This window comes from Pleurodeles waltl, chromosome 1_2 (genome assembly GCF_031143425.1).
Source record: "Pleurodeles waltl isolate 20211129_DDA chromosome 1_2, aPleWal1.hap1.20221129, whole genome shotgun sequence".
Lineage (NCBI taxonomy): Eukaryota > Metazoa > Chordata > Amphibia > Caudata > Salamandridae > Pleurodeles > Pleurodeles waltl.
Genome location: NC_090437.1, coordinates 627,425,433 through 627,452,548, shown reverse-complemented (window position 1 = coordinate 627,452,548; position 27,116 = coordinate 627,425,433). Strand labels below are relative to the sequence as shown.

General features: G+C 44.7%; 1 protein-coding gene across 20 annotated transcripts in view; it reads left to right on the top strand.

The window, feature by feature from the left end:
- BLTP1 (bridge-like lipid transfer protein family member 1) overlaps nucleotides 1–27,116 on the top strand; it is a 1,779,540-nt gene that overhangs the window by 1,530,149 nt on the left and 222,275 nt on the right. For all 20 annotated transcript variants that reach the window (XM_069242474.1, XM_069242454.1, XM_069242518.1 and 17 more), the window contains one exon: nucleotides 13,684–13,863. In XM_069242474.1, coding sequence (XP_069098575.1) covers nucleotides 13,684–13,863 — 180 coding nt within the window. The remainder of the gene's footprint in view (nucleotides 1–13,683; nucleotides 13,864–27,116) is intronic.

Here is a 27,116-nt window from a genome sequence, read left to right as displayed (position 1 = left end):
TACTGTGAGAAAAACATCTTGGTTCTCTGGTGCAAAAACACAGCTTGGAAAAATACAGCTTGGATTCTCAACTGCAATGTCTAACTCCACGTTAAAGGCAATAGGCAGCTAACCTAGATATCAAATGCAATGTCATGTTAAAGGCAATAGGCAGCTAACCTAAATATCAAATGCAATGTCTAGTGTCATGTCAAAGCCAATAAGCATCTAAGCTGAATACAAAATGCAATGTCTTATATCATGTCAAAGCCCATAGGCAGCTGAGCTGAATACAAAATGCAATGTATAATATCATGTCAAAGCCAATAGGTAGCTGAGCTGAATATAAAATGCAATGTATAATATCATGTCAAAGCCAATAGGCAGCGGAGCTGAATACAAAGTGTAATGTATGATATCATGTCAAAGCCAATAGGCAGAATATCTAATAGCATGTCAAAGTCAATAGGCAGCTAAACTGAATACATCATGTCAAAGTCAATAGGAATGCAATGTCAAAGCCAATAGGCGGCTAGACTGGATACAGCATGTCAAAGCCAATAGGCAGAATACAGAATGTAATGGCTAATGCAATGTCAAAGCCCATAGGCGGCTCAACTGAATACAGAACATACCATGTGCTACTGGTGAACATTGAGCAACTAATATGCGCAGTGGTGAAACACAAAGTCATTGGTCAAAACAAACTCCATCAAATAGCAGTACATTCCGCCCTTTGACCAATGAATTTTTGTTTCACATATCTCCTGTTTCAAACAAAAACAAAAAAAAACATCAGCACATTTGAATGATCAAAACAATCCCTGTAAAGCAATAGAAGTGGATTAACACATTGATCTCATAACCTTTCACATCAGATACATCTACATAGAAAAGACTGGGCAATTTTTATACTCTGAGTGAGTCTCTAATTCAACAGTGTTAGCAATTTGATGTGGCATGAGTTCTGCTCATGTAAAAGATGCACGGTCCACCTAAAAGGTTTGCTGGAAGATAAGCAAAAGTCAGAGTTCCATACGAGAGGGAAAAAAAAAAAAACACAGCTTAGTTCCATTGGAAGAATGCAATCAAACAAGTTGAACTTGAACTGAAGGCGCAGTTTGCGCAAAATGGATCCATGGTGCTGGCACTTTACTCAGCCAGGTTCAGGTTGGGGATTCGGTCCCTTCCCCGACCCCACACGCACACACTGGAAAGGGGACCACGCAGCACACTCAGGGACAGTGGCGAAACGTGGTAGGATCTGCAAAAGAAACAAGTATGACTTTTCTTGCAAATAACATTTTTCATTTAAAATGTACCCTTCCTCTTTCTTTCCCTGTTTTATAATCAGCAGGACGTTTTTGGGGCCCTTTGTTATATTCTCTGCAGGTTCTGGAGGGTCACTTGGGTCTTCAACCCACACACCAGCACTGAGGTTTTTATCTGCTGTGCCACAGCTTCCCTTTTCTTGCACTGTCAGAAGGGCTGGGGCAGACTCATTCTTTACCAAACCTCCATTCACTGCATTTTTGCCAAGTTGGGCCATTCTGTCTCCAATTTGTATGAATGAATCAGATTCTTTTCTAGGTATCAGCATAATTTCGATTTTTCCTTGGTAATTTGCAACAATCACTCTCCCTAAAACCTGATCAATTTGCCATTTCTGTCCTGGTAACTTTCCTCTCCCCAACTGCTCTGTGACTGCTTGCATGACAGATTGCTTTTGTGCATGCTGCACAGTTTTTATCAAATCTAGGGGAATGTGCATCTCTCTCATCTCTGCCCACCTGTAAGTGGCTTTTTCTCTCAGCTGTTCACATTTCTGGGGCACCCACTTAGCCATCCCCACTAAGGCAGAATTCTGGGTGAACACTTCTCTCTCTGCATTTTTCTCATTAACATCATGTGGGAAATAGAACCAGTTAGGTACAAGCCATATGTAAAAACAAACAGCTAAAACATTAGCAATAAACCAAAAATCAGCGTAAAAATGACACATCTCACGTAGCTCTTGCTTTAAAATCTGACACACATTATACAACTCCATTCCTTCTCCTGTGCCAGAAAACAACATTTCAGTCAATGAATCATTAGTAAAACAAACATGCTTTTTATCTTCAGTGGACACGAATTCAAATGGTGCACACAACTTCGTTGGTAACTCTTTTACCTGTGGTACTCTAGCCCTGTCTTGCAAGTACCAGATCCATTGTATGATTCTAGCTAGGGGCACTATTTTCTTTCCTTGTTCTTGAGTTACATGTACATAAGTATTTCCTTCTTGCACTGCGCAGAAACCTAAAGTCTGCATTATTTCATTTGCCAAATCACAAGCGCGCAGCTGCATATAATTTTTCACAGTGACCAAATACAAAAGTGTTAGGATTTCACTCAAATGAAGGCTATTCTTTTTCCAAAAATCAAACAAGCTAATGAAACTCGGGGTGTCTTGCTCTAAAATCCTTCGTTTTACTTGTGCATTTTGCAACGGTAACTCGTAAATCACATTCTGGTCTCTCTCGTCCATGTTATCAGTTAAGGAATGCATTTTGTCTGCCAAAAACCCTGGCTCACACGAAAACTCAGTGCAGCTCGGAGCTGTCTTAACCCCCTCATTACTGGAATGGGAAAAGAAAGATTCTTCAAAAACAGCCTTTTTATAACTTTCAGTCGGGCTAATTTGCTCACGTAAATTCCTATTTTCATGTTCCAACTTCCTACATTTCTCCTGCATTTCTCTGTAAGCAGATAAAGGTATCCAGACCTTTCTGTCATCATTACTTCCAAAACACACGTTTTCTACACATGCATTTTCTTCTGTAATTCCCCAAACAGAAAACAATTCACAGTTTTTCTTAGCACCATCAGGCAGTTTAACAACACATGACATGGTCTGCCGTGCTACTGTGATTCTCCAAACAACAAACAATTCACAGTTTTTCGTAGCACCATCAGGCAGTTTAACAACACATGACATGGTCTGCCGTGCTACTGTGATTCTCCAAACAACAAAAAACAATTTCTGTAACTCTCCAAACAACAAAAAAACAATTACACTTTTAAAGTGTGCACTTAGAAATCTACCAACTCGTCAAACCCCTTCTTAATCACCTCTTAATGACCGACACCCCACTTCTGGTACCAATTGTGGTGCTTTTTCTCTTATTTAGTTTCTAAGCACTAACATAACACAACAGAAATGCACTTCTGAGGTCAAAGAAGACTTTTATTGTTATTTTATGTATGACGAATTAGTAGCTTTCAAGTCCGCGTTAATCAAACAAAATATATCAGTTTGCAATATACACAGCAGGTTATATTTATAAGATATTGAATGCAAAGCAAAACAAATACTTCACCGTGTAGGAACTATTTACAGCTACATCTTTCTAAGGTCTGCAAGCTGATGACCCCTGTCAGCCGCGAGAAAGAGTTTCATCTACCCACACGGGATGCTGGCAGCTGGCGCCAAGCTCCAGCACGAGGTCCGGCAGATTCGAATCTGACTCTCTGCAGCCTGTTACATTCGTTACAAAGGTGTGCCCCCTCCTCTCAGACCTGGGAAACTGAGCAAGCCTTTTGGAGACTGGCCAGGTCTCCAAGACTACTCCTGTTCCCAAGCTCAAGCGAAGAGAAAACAACACCCATGTACTCTCTCTTATCACGTCTAGTCTACTGTGAGAAAAACATCTTGGTTCTCTGGTGCAAAAACACAGCTTGGAAAAATACAGCTTGGATTCTCAACTGCAATGTCTAACTCCACGTTAAAGGCAATAGGCAGCTAACCTAGATATCAAATGCAATGTCATGTTAAAGGCAATAGGCAGCTAACCTAAATATCAAATGCAATGTCTAGTGTCATGTCAAAGCCAATAAGCATCTAAGCTGAATACAAAATGCAATGTCTTATATCATGTCAAAGCCCATAGGCAGCTGAGCTGAATACAAAATGCAATGTATAATATCATGTCAAAGCCAATAGGTAGCTGAGCTGAATATAAAATGCAATGTATAATATCATGTCAAAGCCAATAGGCAGCGGAGCTGAATACAAAGTGTAATGTATATCATGTCAAAGCCAATAGGCAGAATATCTAATAGCATGTCAAAGTCAATAGGCAGCTAAACTGAATACATCATGTCAAAGTCAATAGGAATGCAATGTCAAAGCCAATAGGCGGCTAGACTGGATACAGCATGTCAAAGCCAATAGGCAGAATACAGAATGTAATGGCTAATGCAATGTCAAAGCCCATAGGCGGCTCAACTGAACACAGAACATACCATGTGCTACTGGTGAACATTGAGCAACTAATATGCGCAGTGGTGAAACACAAAGTCATTGGTCAAAACAAACTCCATCAAATAGCAGTACACTGTCTGACCCATTTTCTCCATGTATGTGGTTTCTGATGGATACTTGTGCAGATTCCTCACCCATAGAATTATTCCTGGTGTCAGACTGGGTCCAGAAACTTCAAAGCTCTCACGCTGCTGTTAGGGTTCGCTGGCTTTGTCTCGACACTGGAAGTAGTATCATATGATGTCACCATAGCCATATAGCCCTCAACACTCTTGGTCTTTTGATAATTTTTAGTTTTTACTCTCCTAAATAAATTACAAACTGCAGTGCTATGTCTCCGCCCACATTTTCTGGCTTAAAGCCCTGTAGGGACTATGAGGGCCAAATGTCCATCACTGATCCGCATGCCCTCAATAGTGAAGTCTAGGCTTTTATCATCCTTTCCCGTTCCTATGACTCGTGCCTCAGCATGAATCCGAAGGCCATTAAGGAGCCTGAGACCAAGCTTTTCATGGCCTGGGCCTGCAATGAACAGTTTGAGTCGTTGTCGTTCAAGACCCCAGTTGAGATTGGCTTCTTCCCAGTCTTCAGAAACCAAGAATAAGCACAAGACGCATTAGAAAAGCTTTGGAAGAGGCAAGTCTCCTAGGCAACCCTGGTCTCCCACAGGATCTTCATCACTGGAGTTGGTCGAGATAGGGCCTACTGGCCATGCACCTGGTGTCTCTGCCCCTTTACCTCAGCTGCATCCGACCTCTGAGCCAATTTCACTACCTTACCTTGGATCTTTCCTCTTCAACTAGCCTCCGCACCTTTCCAGCTGGATCCTTTGGCCCCCTGCTCCACAGCTGCCAGGTTTACACACGCGAGCACAGACCCAGAAGCATTTTTTAACACTGTCATTTTTACCAGAGCCTTGAACCTTTTAGGAGCACCATCTCAATTGAGCTTACCCATGTTCATGCCCATGGTTCCATATAATGCAGGGTGAGTAGCCCTGACGCCATCTCCGGGCTTTATGCCAGTGACCAGCTACACGATTCCACCACCGACACCATGGCCAGCACTGCCACAGAAGTCACCAACACTGCCACCACTGGAGCTGCACCTAGAGCCATTGGTGTCACCTCCTCCTCTTCTTCCTACAGAGAGAGAGAGCCCCCACCTCAGCATAGATCTAGAAGGGAAGCTCAAGGGATGAACGATAATGAGTACTACAGGCAAATGATCCACAATATCCTTGGCTCAGATTCTGACCCATAAAATCTCTATTTCTATGTTGATGAGCAAGTGAAAAACCGTTATGAAATTCCTGGCTTGCCCACCGCCAGTGTCCTAGACACTTAACCAGTGATAAACATGGGGTTTCCTGTGTGGCCACCAACTCCAGCGGTCATGTCCCTTCATTCAGTGGTTAGAAAGGCTGCTGAGATTCTCAACTTGCACTGGCCAACACTTGCTATTAAGTTGCAGAACACCCTGGTCTGCCAATACAGGGGTAGAGGTAAGGGCAGTGGATCCACCAAGCAACCCTCTTCCTCCTCCCCCCATGCTCCAAGAAAGGAGTCTGAGTTGACTCTTCCAAACACACTTGGAGCCTGTAGGTAGGTGAGTTTCTTTCTGCCAGACTGGAACGCCCTTATTTTGGACCACTGGATCATTCAAATTCTAGAAGGGGTTTAAACCTTCCCTTCAGTCAGATGCTGGCTGTTTCTCCTCCTCCTTCCTCCCCTGGAACACATGAACATTCTTCAGGGAGAAATGGCAGCTCTTTTACAGAAAGGAGTGGTGGACTAGTGCCAGGACGGGAAAAAGGCCAAGGTTGCTAGTAGTTCTATTTCCTTGTGCCAAAGAAGGATGGCGTTCTGCTTCCAATACTGGACCTCAGGGAGTTTAACTTTTTTGTTGAGAAGGAAAAGTTGAAAATGCTGACAAAAATGCAGCTATGACTCGCATTGGAAGCTGGAGACTCGATGGTGCCACTAGACCAGCAGGATGTGTACTTCCAAAAAAGGAGCCTGGATACAGACATCCTGACCCCTTAGCTCTGGTGCTGTGCTCCCAGAGGGACAACCCAGAGAAAAAAATATTTAAAACATTTTTTCACCACGATTCGTGACAGATCCAGGTAGGCCACGTGCCGAGGGCATTGTTTATTGTAGTGCGGGGTGCAGTCCGGGCCCCCGCAGCCCTGGGGATCGCCACCTCCCTGGGGCTTTTATCACTTGTAACAGGGGGAGGGGTTCCACGGCCTGCCCCTTCCCAGGGCTTTGATGTATTCATATGCGGGGTGCGCGGCTCGCCCACAGCCCTGGGGCCAAACTTTAAAAAATAAAAAAGGGTTCCGTATCTGACCCCGACCATCACCTCACTGGGGCTCTTTTGTGGGAGGGAGGCTGCGCGTGCCCCCTTGAGGAGCCACTGATGGCCATGGGGACCGCCACCTCCCAGGACCAGTTTCTGCTATGTCTTGGGGTGCTCACCCCCTGGACATAGCTGTTTGCTGTGGCTTGAGGGAAGCATTGACAGCTGCCACCAAGCCACAGCAAGCACTCTGCTCTGATTACGGGAGAGCTGTCAAGCAACTCTTCCTTCATCGAAGCAAAGGTCTCCTCTGTCTGCCTGCCCGCAGAGATGCTGGCTGCACACAGAGGACATTGCTCTCGCAGTCACTGTTTAAAGTGTGAACCTAACTATAATGTCCCTGTAACCTTTGTTTGTTAAAGTGAACATATATATATATATATATATATATATATATGTGCATATATATATATATATATATATATATATAGTAGGGGTGTTTTTAGGGATTCGGGCGAGAAACTGCATTTGTGTGGTAGGGGTATTTTTAGGGTTTAGGCTGGGTGTGTTACTTCTTGGGTAGCAAAGTTATTCTTAGGGTTTAGAGTGAGTGTGAGTTCTTGGGTGGCAAAGGTATTTTTAGGGTTATGTTATGTTAGAAGTATTTATATAGCGCTTGGTCACCAGTAGGTGTTCTGGCGCTACCTCTGAGAATAAACCGGAAGTAACTGAAGGCTAGTGTCCAAAAAGCCATGTTTTTCCTAAAAGACAACAGTCTAGAGGCAGATCTAATGTGGAAGGGTAATTGATTGCAGACTTTAGCAGTGCTGATACAAAAGCTTCTTCCGCCCCAACTTGCCCTCTTGAATCTAGGTACAACCAAAGTTGTGGCACCTTCAGAGTGAAGATTTATTTTGGGGTTATACCAGTTGAAATTTTGTGTCAAAAAACTGGACCCTTGGTCATGTAAAGTTCTGTAGGCAGTACAGAGTTCTTTAAACTTAATGCGCTGCCTGACAGGTAGCCATTGTAGCTTCTGAATCGCTGTAAAATTTTTGGTTCCCAGATAATAATCTTGCTGCAGCATTTTGTAGTGTTTGTAATGTATTCAGGTTTTGTTGCTGCATATAGAGATATAACCCATTGCAGTAGTCAAGTTTTGAAAGCACCATTGAAGTGACTACTGTTTTTTTATGAGTCAGGTTGGATATAGTTGAGGATTTCTTCATCATTCTTAATGTAACAAAGGTAGCTGAAGTAACTGCTTTCGCTTGGTCACCAAAAGTGAGCTTGTTGTCGGTTTGTACACCTAAATTCCTGGCCTTTTGCACCTATGTTGGGAGGGTGCTTAAATCTCCTGGCCACCACAAAGGTGACCCCGAAGGAAGTCTGATTTCCAAACAGGATAACTTCCATCTTGTCTGAATCAAGTTTTAAATATTTTTTTCCTTCCAGTTACTGACGGTCAGCATTCAGTTGTGAAATCTCGATCCTGTATTTTTATCATGATTGGATAGTTATATGACAATTTGCTTATTATCTGCATAGGAAGTGAGTGAAAAGCCCAAAGATCTTATCAAAGAAGCCAGTGAAGATGCATAAATGGTAAACAATTTGGGGCTAAGACCCCCGTGGGACTCCGTATGGCAAGAAGGGTTCCAACACAAAAGAATTGAGTGCTACAGATTGAGTGCGCTCTGAGAGGAAGAAAGGAAGCAGAGATAATGCTCTTCCATTCACTCCAATCCTATCCTGATGGTCAATCAAAAGGCTATTATGGCTGTGTCAAAAGCTACTGATAGGTCAAGCAGCTCCAAGGCAGCTTTTCCTCCAACATCTGTGGCTGCTCTTATTTCTTCTGATGCTTTAATCAGTACCATTTCAGTGCTATGGCTGCTTCTAAGCTGTTTTGAGTGAGATCAAGAAGCTGATTAGTGTGTTTAGGGTGTTATGAAATTAATAATGCACATAGCTAGCCTAACAATGGCCCAGTACTAGACCTCAAAGATGGATAAGCTGTAGCTGTCGACCTATCATACGAAAGACAGGCGCATGGTGGAAAAAAGCCATGTCTTCAGGGATCTCCTAAAGTGCAGATGGTGGGTATGGGTTTTTGGGTGGTAAGGGTATTTTTAGGGTTTAGGGTGCGTATGGGTTTTTGGGTGGAATGGGTATTTAGGGTGGGTATGGGTTTTTGGGTGGCAAGGGTTTAAGGTAAAAATAAAAAGTATGAATTTTAATATATGTATTTTTATATGTGTTTAAATAAATATATATGCTATATATATACCAAAACAATACCCTTGCAGGGTTAGAGTGGCACATAAATTATGCAAAACAGCTTAATACTGTGCCTGGAGTGATGAAAGGCTTTTGTCCTTTTACAGCTCAGCAAGGATGGCACTGGGCCAATCCTATTACAGCTTGATACTGTGCCTGGAGTGGTGAAAGGCTTTTGTCAATTTACAATTCGGCAAGAATGGCCCTAGGCCAATCCTGTGCTTTAAGATTTTGCTGTACAAGTGACAAAATACTTTGTCGGTTTCTAGCTCGGCGTGGATGGCCCTTTGCCGATCCCATGCTTAAAATTAAAAACTTTGCTAGAAAAACACGCATTTGAGGTGGGCAAATCTAGAGTGTCGCTGGTGTTGCAGGGTGCTCCTTATTGGAGCTGCTCCCCACCTAATCTTGGGAAGTATCAGAGTTCTCTCTTCTGTTTTGCATATATATATAGATATATATAATATGCGTCATACTTGCTTGTTAAAAATACTTAGATCTTCATGGTAAATGCATTTGTGGTAAAGACATTTGATTTGTTGTAAAGGTATTTGTTGTTAAGACGTAGTCGTTGTAAGGCAATCGTTGTTCCAACATTCAACTACAAGGGATGATCCTGTCCTAGCATGGTGTGAGTTCCAGTCCTGAAGGTCTTAAGATTTCTAGGTCTGCTTGCTTCCTGCATTCTCCTGATCATACTTGCATGTTGGCTTAGGCGAGCTTAACATTGATGCCTCCACAGCCAGTGGTTACAGTACAGGAGACCTCTGTCAGACTCAATCATGATTTCCCCCAGTGCTGCAGCAGAAGTGGTGTGCTGGGGGAATGAGGGAACCTGACCTGTGTTAAGCCTTCACTACCACCCAATAATCACTTCAGTAGTGACAGATGCTTTCACCTATAGGTGGAGCTCACCTAGAGGATCTGTAGATCACTGCCTCTGGTCTCCGGAAGAGCAGGTACTTGAGCTCAACCTGCTGAAACCGCTGGCAATTCGGCTGACGCTCAAGACCTTCCTCCCTTCCATCCTCGGTCAGTTAATCTAGATCTTGATGGACAAGACAGTGGTAATATAGTTTGTTAAAAATCAAGGGGAAATATGGTCTTGCCTTCTATGTCAGGAGGCATTGAGACTTTGGTAAGCATTGACGTTAGATCTGGCTCACTGCCTATCACCTAGCGGGGTCTTTGAATGTGCAAGACAGCAGTCTGAGATAGCAGTATCTTGCAAGCACATGTTTGTCCAACGGTGCACCTCTCACATGGACTGCTTCGCCTCATTGGAGAATGCTCACTGCTGGTTGTTTTGAGCCCTACTGTACCCATTGACTGGAGCTTTGGGTGGCGCTTTTCAGTTAAGTTAGAATTTTGAGCTACATTACACATTTCACCCATGCTCTTGATTCCTCGGGTTCCAAGGAAGATTGGCCAAGAATAATTTGGTACACAGACCTTCGGCACTTCTCCCTGTTTCACCTGCTGGAGCTCTCATTCAGACTAGACCTCCTCTCCAAATCTGAGAGGCAGGTGCTGCATCCTAATTTCCGGAGCCTCCACCTGCATGCTTGGAGATTTAGCCGGGACATCTGAGGTCTTTTCAGCTGCCACCAGAGGTGGTGGGTGTCATCCTTTTAGCCTCCCCACACAAAGTAGGTGTACTCTGACACATGGAGCAACTTCGAGCAATGGGATTGACCCCTTGCCTGCCAAATTGTCTCAGGTTCTTCAATTCGAACTATCCCTATCCCGGTGGGGTTGTGCTATTGGCACTGTCAAAGGATATCTAGTAGTGTTGTCTGAGTTTCTCTGTTTGCCAGACCAGCTGTTCCTTTTTGAGTCTTCAGTTTTTGTGTGATTTTTTTTTTTAAACGGTTGATACTCCCTGTGTGGTGCCACCGTGCAACCTTAATATAGTTTTAACGTTTCTTATGAGAGTTTGGTGTAAGCCCCTTAATAGTTGTCCTTTGCAGATGTTGATGCTGAAAATAGTCTTTTTAGTAGCCATCACTTCAGCCACAAGGGTAAGTGAGCTGCAAGCTTGAGCTTTCTGTTCCATCCTTCACTACCTTGTTCCCAGATAAAGTTAGTGATGTCAGCCTGGGTTGATTTCCTGCCAAACCTCATCACTCCCTTCTATCTCTGCCAGTCTCTCACCCTTCCATCTTTTACCTCTTGTTCCATCTTTTGAAGGACGAAGAGTGTTTGCATAGGTTGGATCATAGGTGGGTGGTCTCTACTACCTGGACCACACAAAGGACATGTGACTGGATGATCAGCTCTGTATGGGGTACTGTGGTGCTAAGAAAGGCAAAGTGGGGCAGAAATGTGCCCTTTCTAGGTGAATCATTCTCTGCATCAAAACTTGCTATGATTTGGCAAAGAAGGACCCTCCAGCTGGAATCCGGGCCCCTCAACCACTTCTGCTCTTGCAAGAGGAGTTCCAATCACAGACATGCACAAGGGAGCAACGTGATCATTGTTGCACACCTTTGCAAAGCCTTATTTCCTGTATTCTGAGGCGATACAGACTCCTACTTTGACAAATCCATTGTGCAGAATTTTCTTATTTAACTATTCATCAACCCTCCTCTTAAGTAGCGCACTGCTTGACAATCTATTCTGTGAGTAAGGGATCTGCAGGTAGAATTATCCATCAGAAGAAAAAGTTATTTACCTGCAGCAGCTATTGCTCTGCTAATATTCTTTCTACTTGTGGATTCCTTACGGACCTGCCCATCTCCCCATATGATGTTTTGTTATAGGGAAAGTTAATAAGGTTTCAAAAAAGTATAGTTTGGCACTTGACTACTCTGTCAATGTCATTCTATTTGTTCGCCTCAAAAGCTTGGAAAAAATGCATGGAAAATTACACTTGGTGGGTGCTATATGACTTAAGTAACATGATATGACACCACCTCCGGCATTGAGACAAAGCCGGTTTCCCCTACCAGCAGCATGGGAGCTTTGACGTTTTCATAATCGATCTGACTTCTACAATAATTGTACAGGTGAGGAATCTGCAGTTGAAAGTATCCACCAGAAAGAAAGCTTGTTGCCACAGGTAAGTTACCTTTTCATTTAAGCCTAGCACATGTTGTGGAGTTCTGTGGTTAAAGGCTAGTAGAGAGAGGGAGCAAAACTCTCTATGGCATTTTCAGAAGCTGAAGGGATCTTAATCACAGTCTTAGTGCAAAGGTGAAGTTTTGCCTTCCATGAGTCTCTTTCCCCTTAAAGAAGAGCCCTACTATTTGAGGCACTACAGACTTTACAAAACACAATAAGTTCTCTACTTTCTCCTCTCTTAATAGATTTGAGAGCAGGTGGCACTAAATTGTCTATGAAAAGCTGTGTCATTTGTCATCTGAACCTACCTTAGGATTACCTGTGCTCTTGGAATGTTTTTGAGACACTGTACTTACTTCGTTGGCAGATTCAGGGCTTTTGCTCTAATGATATCGCCCACAGAAATGGGTTACTTAATAGAAGAAAATTCAGATTGACACTGATCTGCACTGATCCTTTTGGATGAAAGATCTGTAGGGAAAATAGTTCCATCAGGAAATGTACTGCCTTTTTTCCTGGGGCTTGATACTGAAACATATTATGGCACCTGTGTACACTTGAGGCTGCACTTAGGCCCTCATTACGAACATGGCTGTCTGAGCCGCCATGCCGGCTGTGGCAGTAATTACCACCACCGGAATGGCGGTCCAGACCGCCATACAATATACGTGGCAGAACCACCACTTTTGTAACTCCACCACCGCCAGGCTTCCACCGCCAGGCAGCCTGGCGATGGTGGAGTTACATATCCGACAGGTCAGCGCTGCAAGCAACGCTGGCCGCCAGATAATTTTCCAGGTTCCACCAACCTTTCCCTGGTGGTTTACCCCGCCAGGGAAAAGCTGGCAGAATGGGTACCTCGGGCCTCCCTGGGACCCCATGCACTGCCCATGCACTTGGCATGGGCAGTGCAGGGGCCACTGTGCACAGCCCAGTTGCGCATTTCACTGCCTGATTTACGGACAGTGAAATGCGCGACGAGTGCTGCTGCACCCGCCGCACTGCTACATTCCCGCCAGCTCTATGTGGAGCCGCCGTCAATGTTCAGGCCCTGCATTCAGCTGGGCCCACTGGCCCAGCTGAATGTTCATTATGTGGCCGGCGGGGGGTTCTGCGCGCTTGCGGTCTTTGTTGACTGCCAGAGCTGAAGTTCATAATGACCCCCTTATTGTTTTATTTATTGAGCACGGTCGGTCAGTTTCGGTGAGGTGTTTTCTCTGTTGCAATCTAGTTAGATTTGTTAGCTTTAGCTTAAGTCTTTGACGTCCCATTCCTGGCAAGGAAGCAGAGGAACACATTACTCCAGTCACTCTTTAGGAGCTAAGGAAAGAGTCTCCCCACCCATTGTAGTGCTGGACCTTGATTTGTTTCCTTTTGTTCAAGTATCAGCTGCAAGACCAAGGTTGGTGGGAAGACATCCTTTATTATTTTCTTTTGTATCTGAGGAGAACTGTGCAGTGACAAAGGCTTTAGATGGTTTGCAGTCTTGATTGTAGCAGTGAGGTAGCGTTATATAGCACTAGGAGGAGAGTGGCTTTTTATTATATTTTAGCGATGTGTTGCTTAAATAGTTAGTAGTTAGAAATTTCTCTATTCATATTTGTATATTATGTATTGTGTGTTCCACTGTTAAAATAATTGTTACATCTATGGAAATATGTGAAAGGTGTTTTTGATTGAATTACCAAATCAACATGAGCTCTTAGAGACTTACTTTCATTTGTATTATTTTCTGCATAATTACTTTCTAGGTCACGTGGATGAGGAGCCGACTTCAGTCACTGGTCGAAAAGATTCCCTCAGTATTAATCTTGAGTTTGTGAAAGTAAGTCTTTCTAGAATGAGGCGTTCAGGAGGTACATCTTTCTTTGAGACTCCATCTACAAACAAAACAGCTAGCAAGCTGGATACAACTTTAATTAATATTTCAGGTAAACCTATCTATTTTGAAATGTAAGAAAGTAGTGTCTCTTTGCATATCTATATGAGTTTATACTTTTTTATGGAACAATCAGCAGGGCACCCATTAAGGATGAGGATCAATGTTTGTTGACAGGTATGTTGTTTGAAGGCTTTTAAAAAAAAAAATCGTAACACAACTATAACATACCATAGACTTTCCAACAACATAGTTTGTCATTTCTTCAAATCAACTGTTTGACAGACTGCAGTACATTAATCAATAAAACAAGAATTAGAATCACTGGGGTGGTGTAAGAAGCTGGCTATCTCTGCAGGGTACCCAAATGTAGGGGTGCACTGTGCAGAAAGTACAGGCGACCCTTATTGGTTTACAGGGGTAAAAGTAAATAATCCCAAAAGCTCTCTGTTGTGGTAGTGTAGGTGAGCAGTTAGGCTTATCGGAGGGTAGTGCTAAGCATTTGTTGGACACGAAGAGTTAATAATTGAGACACACTGAAGAAGGTACTCGAGATCAATGTTTAGAAAAATAGTTACTTTGTTTGTATAATGTTTCAACACCAGAATGCTGCAAAGAAGTTAAGTACTGTGCAATGTATCAACCTTGTTGCAAGTAACAGCTTTAAATATTTTAACATACTTTCACTGCAAGAGGGTCCTTGCAGACAATTCTCGGAGGTCCCCTGTAGTTTGAAAACGTGCTAGGGAGGGCAGGGTCACTAGGAACACCAGCAGTATAGTTTTACCTGCCCGGGACGTCCGGGTGCAGTGGTGCTGGTCGAGTCGGGTGTCTTGCACACTGCACAGTTGCTGACGAGGGGGGCCACCTGGAAAAGAACAGCAAAGGAGGACTTGGGGACAAGTCTGCGAGCTCCAAATTGTTGGGGGGGGTGATTCCTGGAGCTAGTGAACACCGTTGTTGGCTGTGGACCTGGGCCGTGAAGCTCGGGTGCAGCGAGTTTAAGTCCTCGGGTACTCCTGCATGAAGACACCCACCATTCTTGGGGGAACCTGCAAGGGAGGGACACAACAGGGCACCTGGGTCACTCTCAGTGATGTCCTCTGCATTGCCGATGTCCTTCGATGACTGGTCCTCATTGGACTACAAACAAGCTTTGGCTGCTGCAAGGGTCCAGTCCCTTAGGTGTTGGTGCTGAATGGCTCCGGAAGTTCCTGATGTCTTTTCACTTGGTAAAGAGACGGGTTCGACTTCTGAGATGCATGGTGACCTCCTCCTGGATGGCTGCTGCATCAGTGTCTTTGGTGGTCAGCGGATTGTGAGATGGACGTTGCAGTTGGTGCCTGCAGGCTCCAGTGAAGTGGCTCCTCCACTCCAAGGGAGATGTTGGCTGGTTTCCGAAGTGCTGGCAACCATCTGAGGCCTTTGGGAGATGCTCAGCTGCAGGGCAAGTCATGTCCGGGCAATTATTGGGACAGCAGCAGGGTAGGCAGGTTTTGGTGCCAAACGTCCAGACTGGCCACAGTTCTCACATTGGTTGGCTCTTCTTTTTGTCCTCCTCTTCCTTCTTCAGTCAGATGAATCTGTTGTTCTGATGTCAGAGGTTCACCTAAATACTCAATTTAGGGATGTTTAGAGGAGTGTAAAGTAGTAGCCATTGGGCTATTTACCCTTGGGTTGACTGCCCCCCCTATATGACTACTTCCTGTTGGAAGTGGGCATAACCCTGTCCCAGAATTCCTGGTTCCACCAAAAACAAGATGGTTGATCCGTTCCTTGAGTGTCCACTTTGGGTAGCCCACCTTAGGGGTGTGGCTAGCCCAAAGATGGCACATGCCTACTGCATAACACATTTTCTCGCCTGTCCTGGTGCCAAGTGGGCCTCAAGGCAGGGGGTGGCAACTCCCAGGTCCAGCGGGGTAGGGGATTGGGGGTGGGGGGATCCAGAGTCACATACCAAAGGCAACAGGGTCTTTGAAGCCCCTGGCCTTGGTATACAGATTCACTAGCCATCCTGCTGGATTAGATGTTAACACTTTCCTCCAAAGCAGGCATTGTTTCCAGCCTCTGAGAGCACTGGGTCTCACCTCAGGGGTCCAGAAACATGTCTGGGGTTGCAAGCTGGTCAATATCAGTCAGCCTGCACACTAAGGGACTAGTAACGGAACCAGGCATCACAGGGGCATTTCTGCTCATGCAGATATGTCCTTGCATCAGATAAAATGCACCCTGCCTTAGGGCTCCAAGGCCTGCTATAAGGGTGACTTACAGATATATAGATGTAGTGAGTGGGCCATGGCACACCATGGGTGTGCCATGTCGTGTTTTCGCCTGGCTTGCACCTGGACACACAGTCTACAAAGGCAGCAATGTGTAACTTTTTTTTAGGAGAGATCCCTGAGGGTGACACAATGCATGCTGCAGCCCTTAGGGACCCTCTTAAGTACCCAAGCCCTAGGTAAAAGGGGTATAATTTACTAGGGTCTAACAGAGGTACAGGGATGTATGCTAATTATATATATTTTACTGTGTTTTAAGGAAGGAACACTGGCTCTTGTTTAGCAGGGACCCAGTGCACCTGAGCCATTGCTTGTAATAGTTGCTGCAGAGGTAACATTATAACCTGCTATTGTTGAGCTACCTGCAGTAATACAGGACTTAACACATCTATAATCATGCTGGTAAAGTTTGTGGCGCTTTCCACACATTGCTATTGTATGTGTTTTCCCATGCAGAGGAAGAGTTATAACTGTCCCTCACAGTGCTCACTGAAGATTTCTGTGCTTAATCCCCAAGTAGTTGAAAGGGTGCTTTTATTTCTAGGAAAAAAGTGAGATGAGTTTCCTGGGTTTTAAGACAGCACAGTAATCTTAGGCTGGTATGGCCTTCCATCTGCATTTTGCAGAGTACAAACACAAAAAAAACAAGCTTGCTGGTCTGGAATTCCCTGGCCAGACTCCAAGTCCTGCTAATGAAGCAATCCGCTTCATGCAGCACCTCCGAGCCTTACCTCGCTTGAGCGCATTCTCATGTTCCTTTTTGTGTTTAACTTCTTCAGATGACTTTTACTGTTGTTCATTTCAGGCAGACGGGCAAATTGCAGATGCGTTCTTACAACCATATGCTTGTTTTTAAGAGCAGATGTTTTGCTATCCCGGTAAAAGGGGTCTGATTACAGTGCTGTTTCTGGCATCTCCTGATACAGTGCTGTTTCTGGTGTCTCCTGAGCTGAGCTTGGGACACACGGCTAGGATATTATCTTAAAGTTTGCTGAGATGCAAAAAATAACCTGCATGTAAATCTGTGAGTAAAAGGGGCAGCAAGACGTAACCAGTGCTCCTAACCTGCGGCGGGACCATCAACCATTTGAAAACAAAAAAAGTAGTCCCAAAACACTGGGTATGTTTAGCAGTAGTTGGGCTGTGGGCTCGGGGAGTTCTGAACCCCAGAAGAGGCATGACGTATGCGTCCCCTTGCCAAATGGAGAGATCGCAAAATGGAGCGACGATTGTGCCAGCAAATAGCAAGCCTATGGGTGGGCTAAAGCCCACAATGTAGATATAGCATGTCTCAGTTTGAGACAGCGCAGGCATGCCGTCTAGAGCTGAGACCTAAAAAGTGGGGTTGGCCATGTCCATGATGGGCACTTTCCTACAGGAGGCATGGCAGGCAAGATGGCACGCCAGATGTAACCCTGCAGAGCTCCGTCCATGCGGCAGCATCATGACCTGATCCTGGAGCCCCTTGGGCCCATTAGACCACCAAGAACTATGCTCTTTACTTTGTCTGGTGCTATCAAGCACCGTTCCTTCCTCTCTGAGACGTCCTCTTCATACCAACTGAAGGAGCGGGTTCCCTTCACCCCCATCACTCCTTTCCCCCCAAAGCAGTGCACAGCCAAGATTAAGGCGGAACCCTGACTTCTGCAAAGGTGGTTGAGAAAGTGGAGAAGGCAAGGTGTACTGGAAGTCTGAAGGCCTGTGCGCGTTGGGAAGGTCCTTCTGCACCCGAAAGCTGTGGCAAAGTGAGGCCCCGAGGAACAGGTGCTCACCACCTTAAGATAGGTGGCTGTATAGAGGGGGAGTGCAGAGACATTGCCTCCCCCGCCCCAATATCTTCATGATCTTGCTGACTTAGGGCACGGCAGACTGATATGAGGCTGCCCGCACACGCTAGAAAGGTACTTTTGCACCTAAAAGGCACGATTGAATGAGACCTTGTGGGACAGGTGCTCACTAAGTCAAGTAAGATGGCATTTGCGTCATGCTTGGTGGGCCAAGTGCCTGGAAATGGTAGACGTACCTGAATATGCCCCATTAGAGGGCAGGCTGCTCATGGATGAACGATGGAAAGGGACAATCCCCTACAAAACATTGAATAATAATATGCCCGACACACAGGGTAAACTGCGAGATAGATGGGTAGCAGATAATGGAGAGATGGATGACACTAACTGGTCTGTAGCCATAAAGTCTAGACTACGGATAATACAGTTTAACATACTCCATTGGACATATTAATACTGCACCGGACTTCACAGGATGGAGAGAACGATATCCCTGAATTGTCTGATGCTCTGGAACAAAAGGTGATTTTCTTCACATTCTCTGGCGATGTCCCGCCATACTGGTCTACTGGGCCAAAGTAAAATGGGAGCTCTGGGCAGTTCTGGGGGTGGACATCCCGGCTGAACCTGAATGCATACTTTTTGGGATGCCTACCGAAGTAGACCTCCCTAGGACCAATGTTATCTTTTGTAGCCTGGGCTTGTTGGTGGCAAAGAGGGACGTGACCAGGTATTGGAGAAGTACCTGAGGTCCCAATACTGCGAGAATGGAGGACTAGAATGGACACGTTCACGGCTGCGAAGAAGGTTACCTGCAAAGACCGAGGGCCTCTATGCAGACTCTTCAAACACTGGGGACACTGGCTAAACCACTATAACTTGGGGACAAAGGATAACGGGACTAAAATCATGGGGCAACCATCCTGAAGTGATGTATAAGATATACCTATGCAGGCTGTGCATCTATATATTGAAAAATGATATTTTCTGTGCTGCCAGTTATTCTGTAATGTAATCTCCTGTAATGTGACTGTTATCATGGAACTCCCATTGACATGTTTGATGACTTTGACTATTATACCAATCTATGATTGTACTAATGATGGTGTGAAAAGACACTCAACTGTATTGCGCCTTCCTAAAAATAAAATATATATTCCAAAAAAAGAATGTAAATAACTTACTCCTTCATCCAGTCCCGCTACTTGTCAAGGGGTGCACAGAGTTATCTACTTGGAAGGAGAGTCTTTGGAGGTCAGGGGTTGCATGGCCCAATATAGATCTCGCTATGAAGGATGAAAGGTCAACAACATAATCTTTTGCGCCCCCTAAATAACAACTTTGTGGCATACTAACCTTTTGCTAGAAATACCAATATAATTATAATGCTCTATTTGTTATGATGTATGGGTGCAGGATATAAATGGGTCCAGTAAAGGTATATTTCTTTTTCCTTTTAATTGTTACCTGTATTGCTGCACTTGGAAGGAAAGTAGGTTTTCTTGCTCCTTTTGGTCATGATGTACAAAATGTCCATTCACAAAAATTGGTCGCAAATTGCCCACTGAATTCTTGCTAATGGAATAGTATTTTGCAAAACAACCTATGTACAAATAGGTCACTTCACAAAATACCGAGCCATGGTGTGTCACGGTTCAACCTAATGCATCAGTTTTCATGACGTATGTTATGAATTGAGACTCGCTACAATTGAATGCCATCACATGGATAATGGCATGCAGGGTTCAGAAATGGGACTAGATTTAAAAAGAAAATGTTATTATTTTTTAAAGTATGTATAATAGTGTGCAGTGTACCCCTCCCAACTCCCTAGTGAACATGTTTTTTTTTTGTTTAAAAAAAAAAAAAATGTTCATTGACAACATGAAAGGGGTCCTATGGGACCGCTTCCCTTTTGTGAATGTGTTACCACCCTCAATCAGGAGTCGGTACCTAGTCAATGTTTTGCAACTGGATTACGGGTTCAAAACCTTGATACATTCCTTAACAAATTGCTGTTTGGAAGGGTCACGTTAAACATGCCCCTTACTAATGACGTTTGTTATTGGTTTCTAACCCCATTTTGAAATTCAGTAACATGTTGCTGAACTGTAAAATGAGTTTAGTACATTTCAGATAGTCATTTAGCAGTCACAAACCCCTTTAGCTTGCAAATGGCACTCTGGTACCAAAAAATTGATTTGTACATGTACATCAGGCCTTTGTTCTTTAAAACCTACCAACTGTAAATTTAAAGTATTCACCACCTGCTCGTAGAACAAAGATTGTTTTGAGCTTTTGGTGAGATTTGTTTCAATACAAATGGCTGAGGGATAAAGGATTGTCAGACACTATTCCTATCTGTACTTCTTACTCCTGTACGAGTACAAAAAACATCCTTCATCTAATGCTGCAACTTTCCAGCTGGTACTGAAGAGGGAAGCAGGATTCTGGAACCACAGTGGACATTTCAGTTTTCTTTCCCTCACGCAAAGCACTGACCAGGGCCCTAGATTTAGGTAATGAAATATGAGAGATTTTTTAGCACACCAGTACCCTGTAACTGTCCAGAGACTTTCCATGAGTGCACTCTTCTTTATTCTCCCATAACCAGAAGAATATGTAATGCCGGCCTTATCATCCCATTAAGCTTCTAAATTGTTGTTTTATATATATTAATGAATGAATGTTGGCAAGCTGGCAGACCCTGATCACTTGCTTTAGTCTGCCATCCAATGACAGACATTGCTGCTTTGGAGAAATTCTCATTGACAGTAGTTGTTTTGGATGCAGAGACATCTTTTGATCCAAGTGAATTGGAGGATTTTTTTGAGGTTACAAAATGTGCTAATATTTTCTATCAGTTCACCAGGTCAGTATTTGATAAGCACTGAGGATCAAAGGCTGTATTAATTGTTAGTGGTGCTATGGCAATGCTGATGTTTAGCAAGATGTGTACCAGACAGGGGACCCTTTTTCCTTCCTCCCATCTACCAGCTTTATTTATGGAGTTCTTTGCCACCCACTTCAGAAATAATGGTTTGATGGCTTGTGTAGCTGCAGATACACATGTTGTGCATAGCCCGCCATCTGGTGTTGGGTCGGAGTGTTACAAGTTGTTTTTCTTCGAAGAAGTCTTTCGAGTCACGAGACCGAGGGACTCCTCCTCCTTTGCTTCCATTGCGCATGGGCGTCGACTCCATCTTCGATTGTTTTCTTTCCGCCATCGGGTTCGGACGTGTTCCTTTTCGGTCCGGGTTCGGAATGGAAAGATAGTTAGAAATTCGGAAAATTACGTCGGTATTGTTGCGTTCGGGATCGGATTAGATAGGATCGACACCGAATCGAATCGTGAAGAGCTCCGGGAGCCCTTCGGAGTAATTTCGATCCCCCGTCGGGGCCTGGTCGGCCCGACCGCGTGTAACATCGAGGCTGATGGAACGGACCCCGTTCCGATTCTGCCCTAAATGCCACAACAAATACCCATATACAGACCAACATTTGGTCTGTAACCTGTGCCTGTCGCCCGAGCACAAGGAAGAAACTTGTGAGGCCTGTCGTGCGTTTCGATCCCGAAAAATGCTCCGTGACCGGCGAACCAGAAGATTACAGATGGCGTCCACGCCGACAGGACACCGAGAGTTCGAGGAACAAGGAGAAGAAGAGGAAGCCTTCTCTATCCATGAATCGGACTCGGAGGAATTCGACGTCCACGAAACAGAGAGTAAGACGTCGAAGCCAGCACACAAGAAAACAGACAAGGCCCAGGGGACGCCACTGCCAACAGGCCATGGCTCAACCCATAAAGTCGGTGACCGCCCATCGGCACCGAAAAAGGCCTAACTAGTGCCGAGATCGTCAGACTCGGGTCGAGACACAGGCACGCAGCAATTTCGGGACCGAGAAAGTGCTGCCGACAAAGATCGACGCCGAGACATCGGAGCCGAAGCTGCTCGACGCAAAGACAGCGGCACCGAGGAGGATCGACGCCGAGAAGTTTCGACTCCAAAAAAGAGAAAAGTCGCCTCGGAGCCGAAAACGAGTAAGGACATAGTTTCGGTGCCGAAACGACCGGCAACCGAGCCAACAACCAGCTCATATTCAGAGGAGCAATCACTGTCCTCTCAATTGCGCAAACATAGATTCGAGGAAGAGTTACAGTCCACTGAAATAGACCACACTCAAAAGCGGATCTTTATACAGAGTGGAACAGGGAAGATCAGCACCCTTCCCCCTATTAGGAGAAAAAGGAGACTTGAGTTCCAAATACAGGAACAAGCACCACAAACAAAAGTGGTGAAGAAGGTAACTCCGCCACCCTCTCCTCCACCTGTAACTTACATGTCACCGGCACAGACTCCGTCACACTCACCGGCTCACACCACCATGAGCCAAGATGACCAGGACGCTTGGGACCTATACGACGCCCCAGTGTCAGACAACAGTCCGGAGGCGTATCCTACCAAGCCCTCACCACCAGAGGACAGCACAGCGTATTCACAGGTGGTAGCTAGGGCAGCAGAGTTCCATAACGTGTCGCTACACTCGGAACCTGTCGAGGATGACTTCCTTTTCAACACCCTCTCCTCCACCCATAGCACCTACCAGAGCCTGCCTATGCTCCCAGGAATGCTAAGGCACGCAAAGCAAATCTTCAAAGAGCCTGTCAAGAGTAGAGCAATAACACCAAGGGTGGAAAAGAAATACAAAGCACCGCCCACAGACCCTGCTTTCATCACCTCACAACTCCCACCAGATTCGGTTGTAGTAGGGGCAGCTCGCAAGAGAGCCAACTCTCACACGTCAGGCGATGCACCACCTCCGGATAAAGAAAGCCGCAAGTTCGACGCAGCCGGAAAAAGGGTCGCAGTACAAGCTGCAAACCAGTGGCGCATCGCTAACTCTCAAGCGCTCCTAGCGCGATATGATAGAGCCCATTGGGACGAGATGCAGCACCTCATCGAGCATCTACCCAAGGATTTACAAAAAAGGGCGAAACAGGTGGTTGAGGAGGGACAAAACATCTCCAATAACCAAATACGCTCCTCTATGGATGCAGCTGACACAGCTGCAAGAACAATTAACACAGCAGTAACCATAAGAAGGCACGCGTGGTTACGAACATCTGGCTTTAAACCGGAGATACAGCAAGCGGTGCTCAATATGCCATTCAATGAGCAACAATTGTTCGGACCTGAAGTGGACACGGCAATTGAGAAGCTAAAAAAGGACACTGACACTGCCAAGGCCATGGGCGCACTCTATTCCCCGCAGGGCAGAGGCACTTTCGGCACCTTCCGCAAAACAACCTTCAGAGGGGGGTTTCGGGGTCAGGCCACACAAGCCAGTACCTCACATTCAACACCGTCTACCTACCAGGGACAGTACCAAAGGGGAGGCTTTCGGGGCCAGTACAGAGGAGGACAATTCCCTAGAAACGGGGGAAAATTTCAAAGCCCCAAAACACCTGCAACCAAACAGTGACTCACAGGTCACTCATCCCCTCCACACAACACCAGTGGGGGGAAGAATAAGTCAGTATTACCAATCTTGGGAGGAAATAACAACAGACACTTGGGTCTTAGCAATTATCCAACATGGTTATTGCATAGAATTTCTCCAAATCCCTCCAAATATACCACCAAAAACACAGAATATATCAAAACAGCATTCAGACCTTCTGGAAATAGAAGTTCAAGCATTACTGCAATAGAACTGGTACCAGGTACTCAAATAAACACAGGAGTTTACTCACTGTACTTTCTAATACCAAAAAAGGACAAAACACTGAGACCAATCCTAGATCTCAGAACACTAAACACCTACATCAAATCAGAACACTTTCACATGGTCACGCTACAAGAAGTGTTACCATTGCTAAAGCAACAAGACTACATGACAACCTTAGATCTCAAAGACGCATATTTCCACATACTGGTACATCCCTCGCACAGGAAATACCTAAGGTTCGTATTCAAAGGAATACATTACCAATTCAAAGTATTGCCGTTCGGTATAACAACCGCACCAAGAGTCTTTACAAAATGCCTAGCAGTAGTAGCTGCACACATCAGAAGGCAGCAAATACACGTATTCCCGTATCTAGACGATTGGCTAATCAAGACCAACTCACTGACAAAGTGTTCACACCACACAGATCAGGTCATACAAACCCTCTACAAACTCGGTTTCTCCGTCAACTATGCGAAATCACGCATTCTGCCGTGCAAAGTACAGCAATACCTAGGAGCAACAATAGACACAACAAGGGGAATAGCCACTCCAAGTCCACAAAGGGTTCAAAATTTCCAAAAAGTTATACAAACCATGTATCCAACACAAAAAATACAGGCAAAGACGGTATTACAACTCCTAGGCATGATGTCCTCATGCATAGCCATTGTCCTGAATGCAAGACTGCACATGAGGCCCTTACAACAGTGCCTAGCATCACAATGGTCACAAGCACAGGGTCACCTTCTAGATCTGGTGTTGATAGACCGCCAAACATACATCTCGCTTCTATGGTGGAACAGTATAAATTTAAACAAAGGGCGGCCTTTCCAAGACCCAGTGCCACAATACGTGATAACAACAGATGCTTCCATGACAGGGTGGGGAGCACACCTCAATCAACACAGCATCCAAGGACAATGGGACGTACATCAAACAAAGCTGCATATAAAGCACCTCGAACTGCTAGCAGTTTTCCTAGCGTTAAAAGCATTCCAACCCATTACCCACAAGTACATTCTTGTCAAAACAGACAACATGACAACAATGTATTATCTAAACAAACAGGGGGGGACACACTCAACACAGCTGTGCCTCCTGGCACAAAAAATATGGCAATGGGCAATTCACAACCACATTCGCCTAATAGCACAGTTTATTCCAGGGATCCAGAATCAACTTGCAGACAATCTCTCTCGAGATCACCAACAGGTCCACGAATGGGAAATTCACCCCCAAATTCTAAACACTTACTTCAAAATTTGGGGAACACCTCAAATAGACTTATTTGCAACAAAGGAGAACGCAAAATGCCAAAACTTTGCATCCAGATACCCACACAGGCAGTCCCAAGGCAATGCCCTATGGATGAACTGGTCAGGGATATTTGCGTACGCTTTTTCCCCTCTCCCTCTCCTTCCATATCTAGTAAACAAATTGAGTCAAAACAAACTCAAACTCATACTGATAGCACCAACATGGGCGAGGCAACCATGGTACACAACACTGCTAGACCTATCAGTAGTACCCCACGTCAAGTTACCCAACAGGCCAGATCTGCTAACACAACACAAACAACAGATCAGGCATCCAAACCCAGCATCACTGAATCTAGCAATCTGGCTCCTGAAATCCTAGAATTCGGACACTTAAACCTCACCCAATAATGTATGGAAGTCATAAAGCAAACTAGAAGACCATCCACTAGACACTGCTATGCAAGCAAATGGAAAAGGTTTGTTTGCTACTGCCATAATAATCAAATTCAACCATTACACGCATCTCCAAAGGATGTAGTGGGTTACTTACTACACTTACAAAAATCAAACCTGGCCTTCTCTTCCATTAAAATACACCTCGCAGCAATATCTGCATACCTGCAGATTACCCATTCAACTTCACTATTTAGGATCCCTGTCATTAAAGCGTTTATGGAAGGCCTCAAAAGAATTATACCACCAAGGACACCACCCGTTCCTTCATGGAACCTCAACATCGTCTTAACGAGACTCATGGGTCCACCTTTTGAACCCATGCATTCTTGCGAAATACAATTCCTAACCTGGAAAGTTGCATTTCTCAACGCCATCACATCTCTAAGAAGAGTAAGTGAAATTCAGGCGTTTACAATACAAGAACCTTATATCCAAATACACAAAAATAAGGTAGTCCTAAGAACCAATCCAAAATTTCTACCAAAGGTTATTTCACCGTTCCACTTAAATCAAACGGTAGAACTACCAGTGTTCTTCCCACAGCCAGACTCGGTAGCTGAAAGGGCACTACATACATTAGACATCAGAAGAGCACTAATGTACTACATTGACAGAACAAAACAAATCAGAAAAACAAAACAACTGTTTATTGCATTCCAAAAACCTCATACAGGAAACCCAATATCAAAACAGGGTATAGCCAGATGGATAGTTAAATGCATCCAAATCTGCTACCTTAAAGCCAAAAGGGAGCTGCCCATTACACCAAGGGCACACTCAACCCGAAAGAAAGGCGCTAGCATGGCCTTCCTAGGGAATATTCCAATGCACGAGATATGTAAGGCAGCCACATGGTCTACGCCTCACACATTTACTAAGCACTACTGTGTAGACGTGCTATCCGCACAACAAGCCACAGTAGGTCAAGCCGTACTAAGAACTCTATTTCAGACTACTTCCACTCCTACAGGCTGAGCCACCGCTTGGATAACTGCTTACTAGTCTATGCACAACATGTGTATCTGCAGCTACACATGCCATCGAACTGAAAATGTCACTTACCCAGTGTACATCTGTTCGTGGCATTAGTCGCTGCAGATTCACATGTGCCCACCCGCCTCCCCGGGAGCCTGTAGCCGTTTGGAAGTTATCTTCAACTGTGTACATTTTGTAAATATATTACTTAAACCTTAACTGGTAAATACTTATTCACTCTATTGCATGGGCACTATTACTAACACACACAACTCCTACCTCACCCTCTGCGGGGAAAACAATCGAAGATGGAGTCGACGCCCATGCGCAATGGAAGCAAAGGAGGAGGAGTCCCTCGGTCTCGTGACTCGAAAGACTTCTTCGAAGAAAAACAACTTGTAACACTCCGACCCAACACCAGATGGCTGGCTATGCACAACATGTGAATCTGCAGCGACTAATGCCACGAACAGATGTACACTGGGTAAGTGACATTTTCATTATTGTTCTGAGAAGCAAACCTCCTCCTGTTTTTAACAGAGCACAATGCCATGTATTTATAGCAGGGGCTGAAGATCTAATCTTTGCAAAGTACAATTTAAATGCCTACTTGTCTGTCTTAAGAAGTAGGGTAAACATCTAAGAAGGAGCTAATTAATTTACATGCAAATATTGATATGCTTCTGTTGGATCATCAGGGGCTGGAGCCAAATGTTTTCACAAAAGGTCACTTTTTATTAGGCTTTCTGCCAATTGAAACTGAAACATTTATTCATTTATTAATTGGAAAAAAGAGTAGCCATCAGAGAGGAAAGA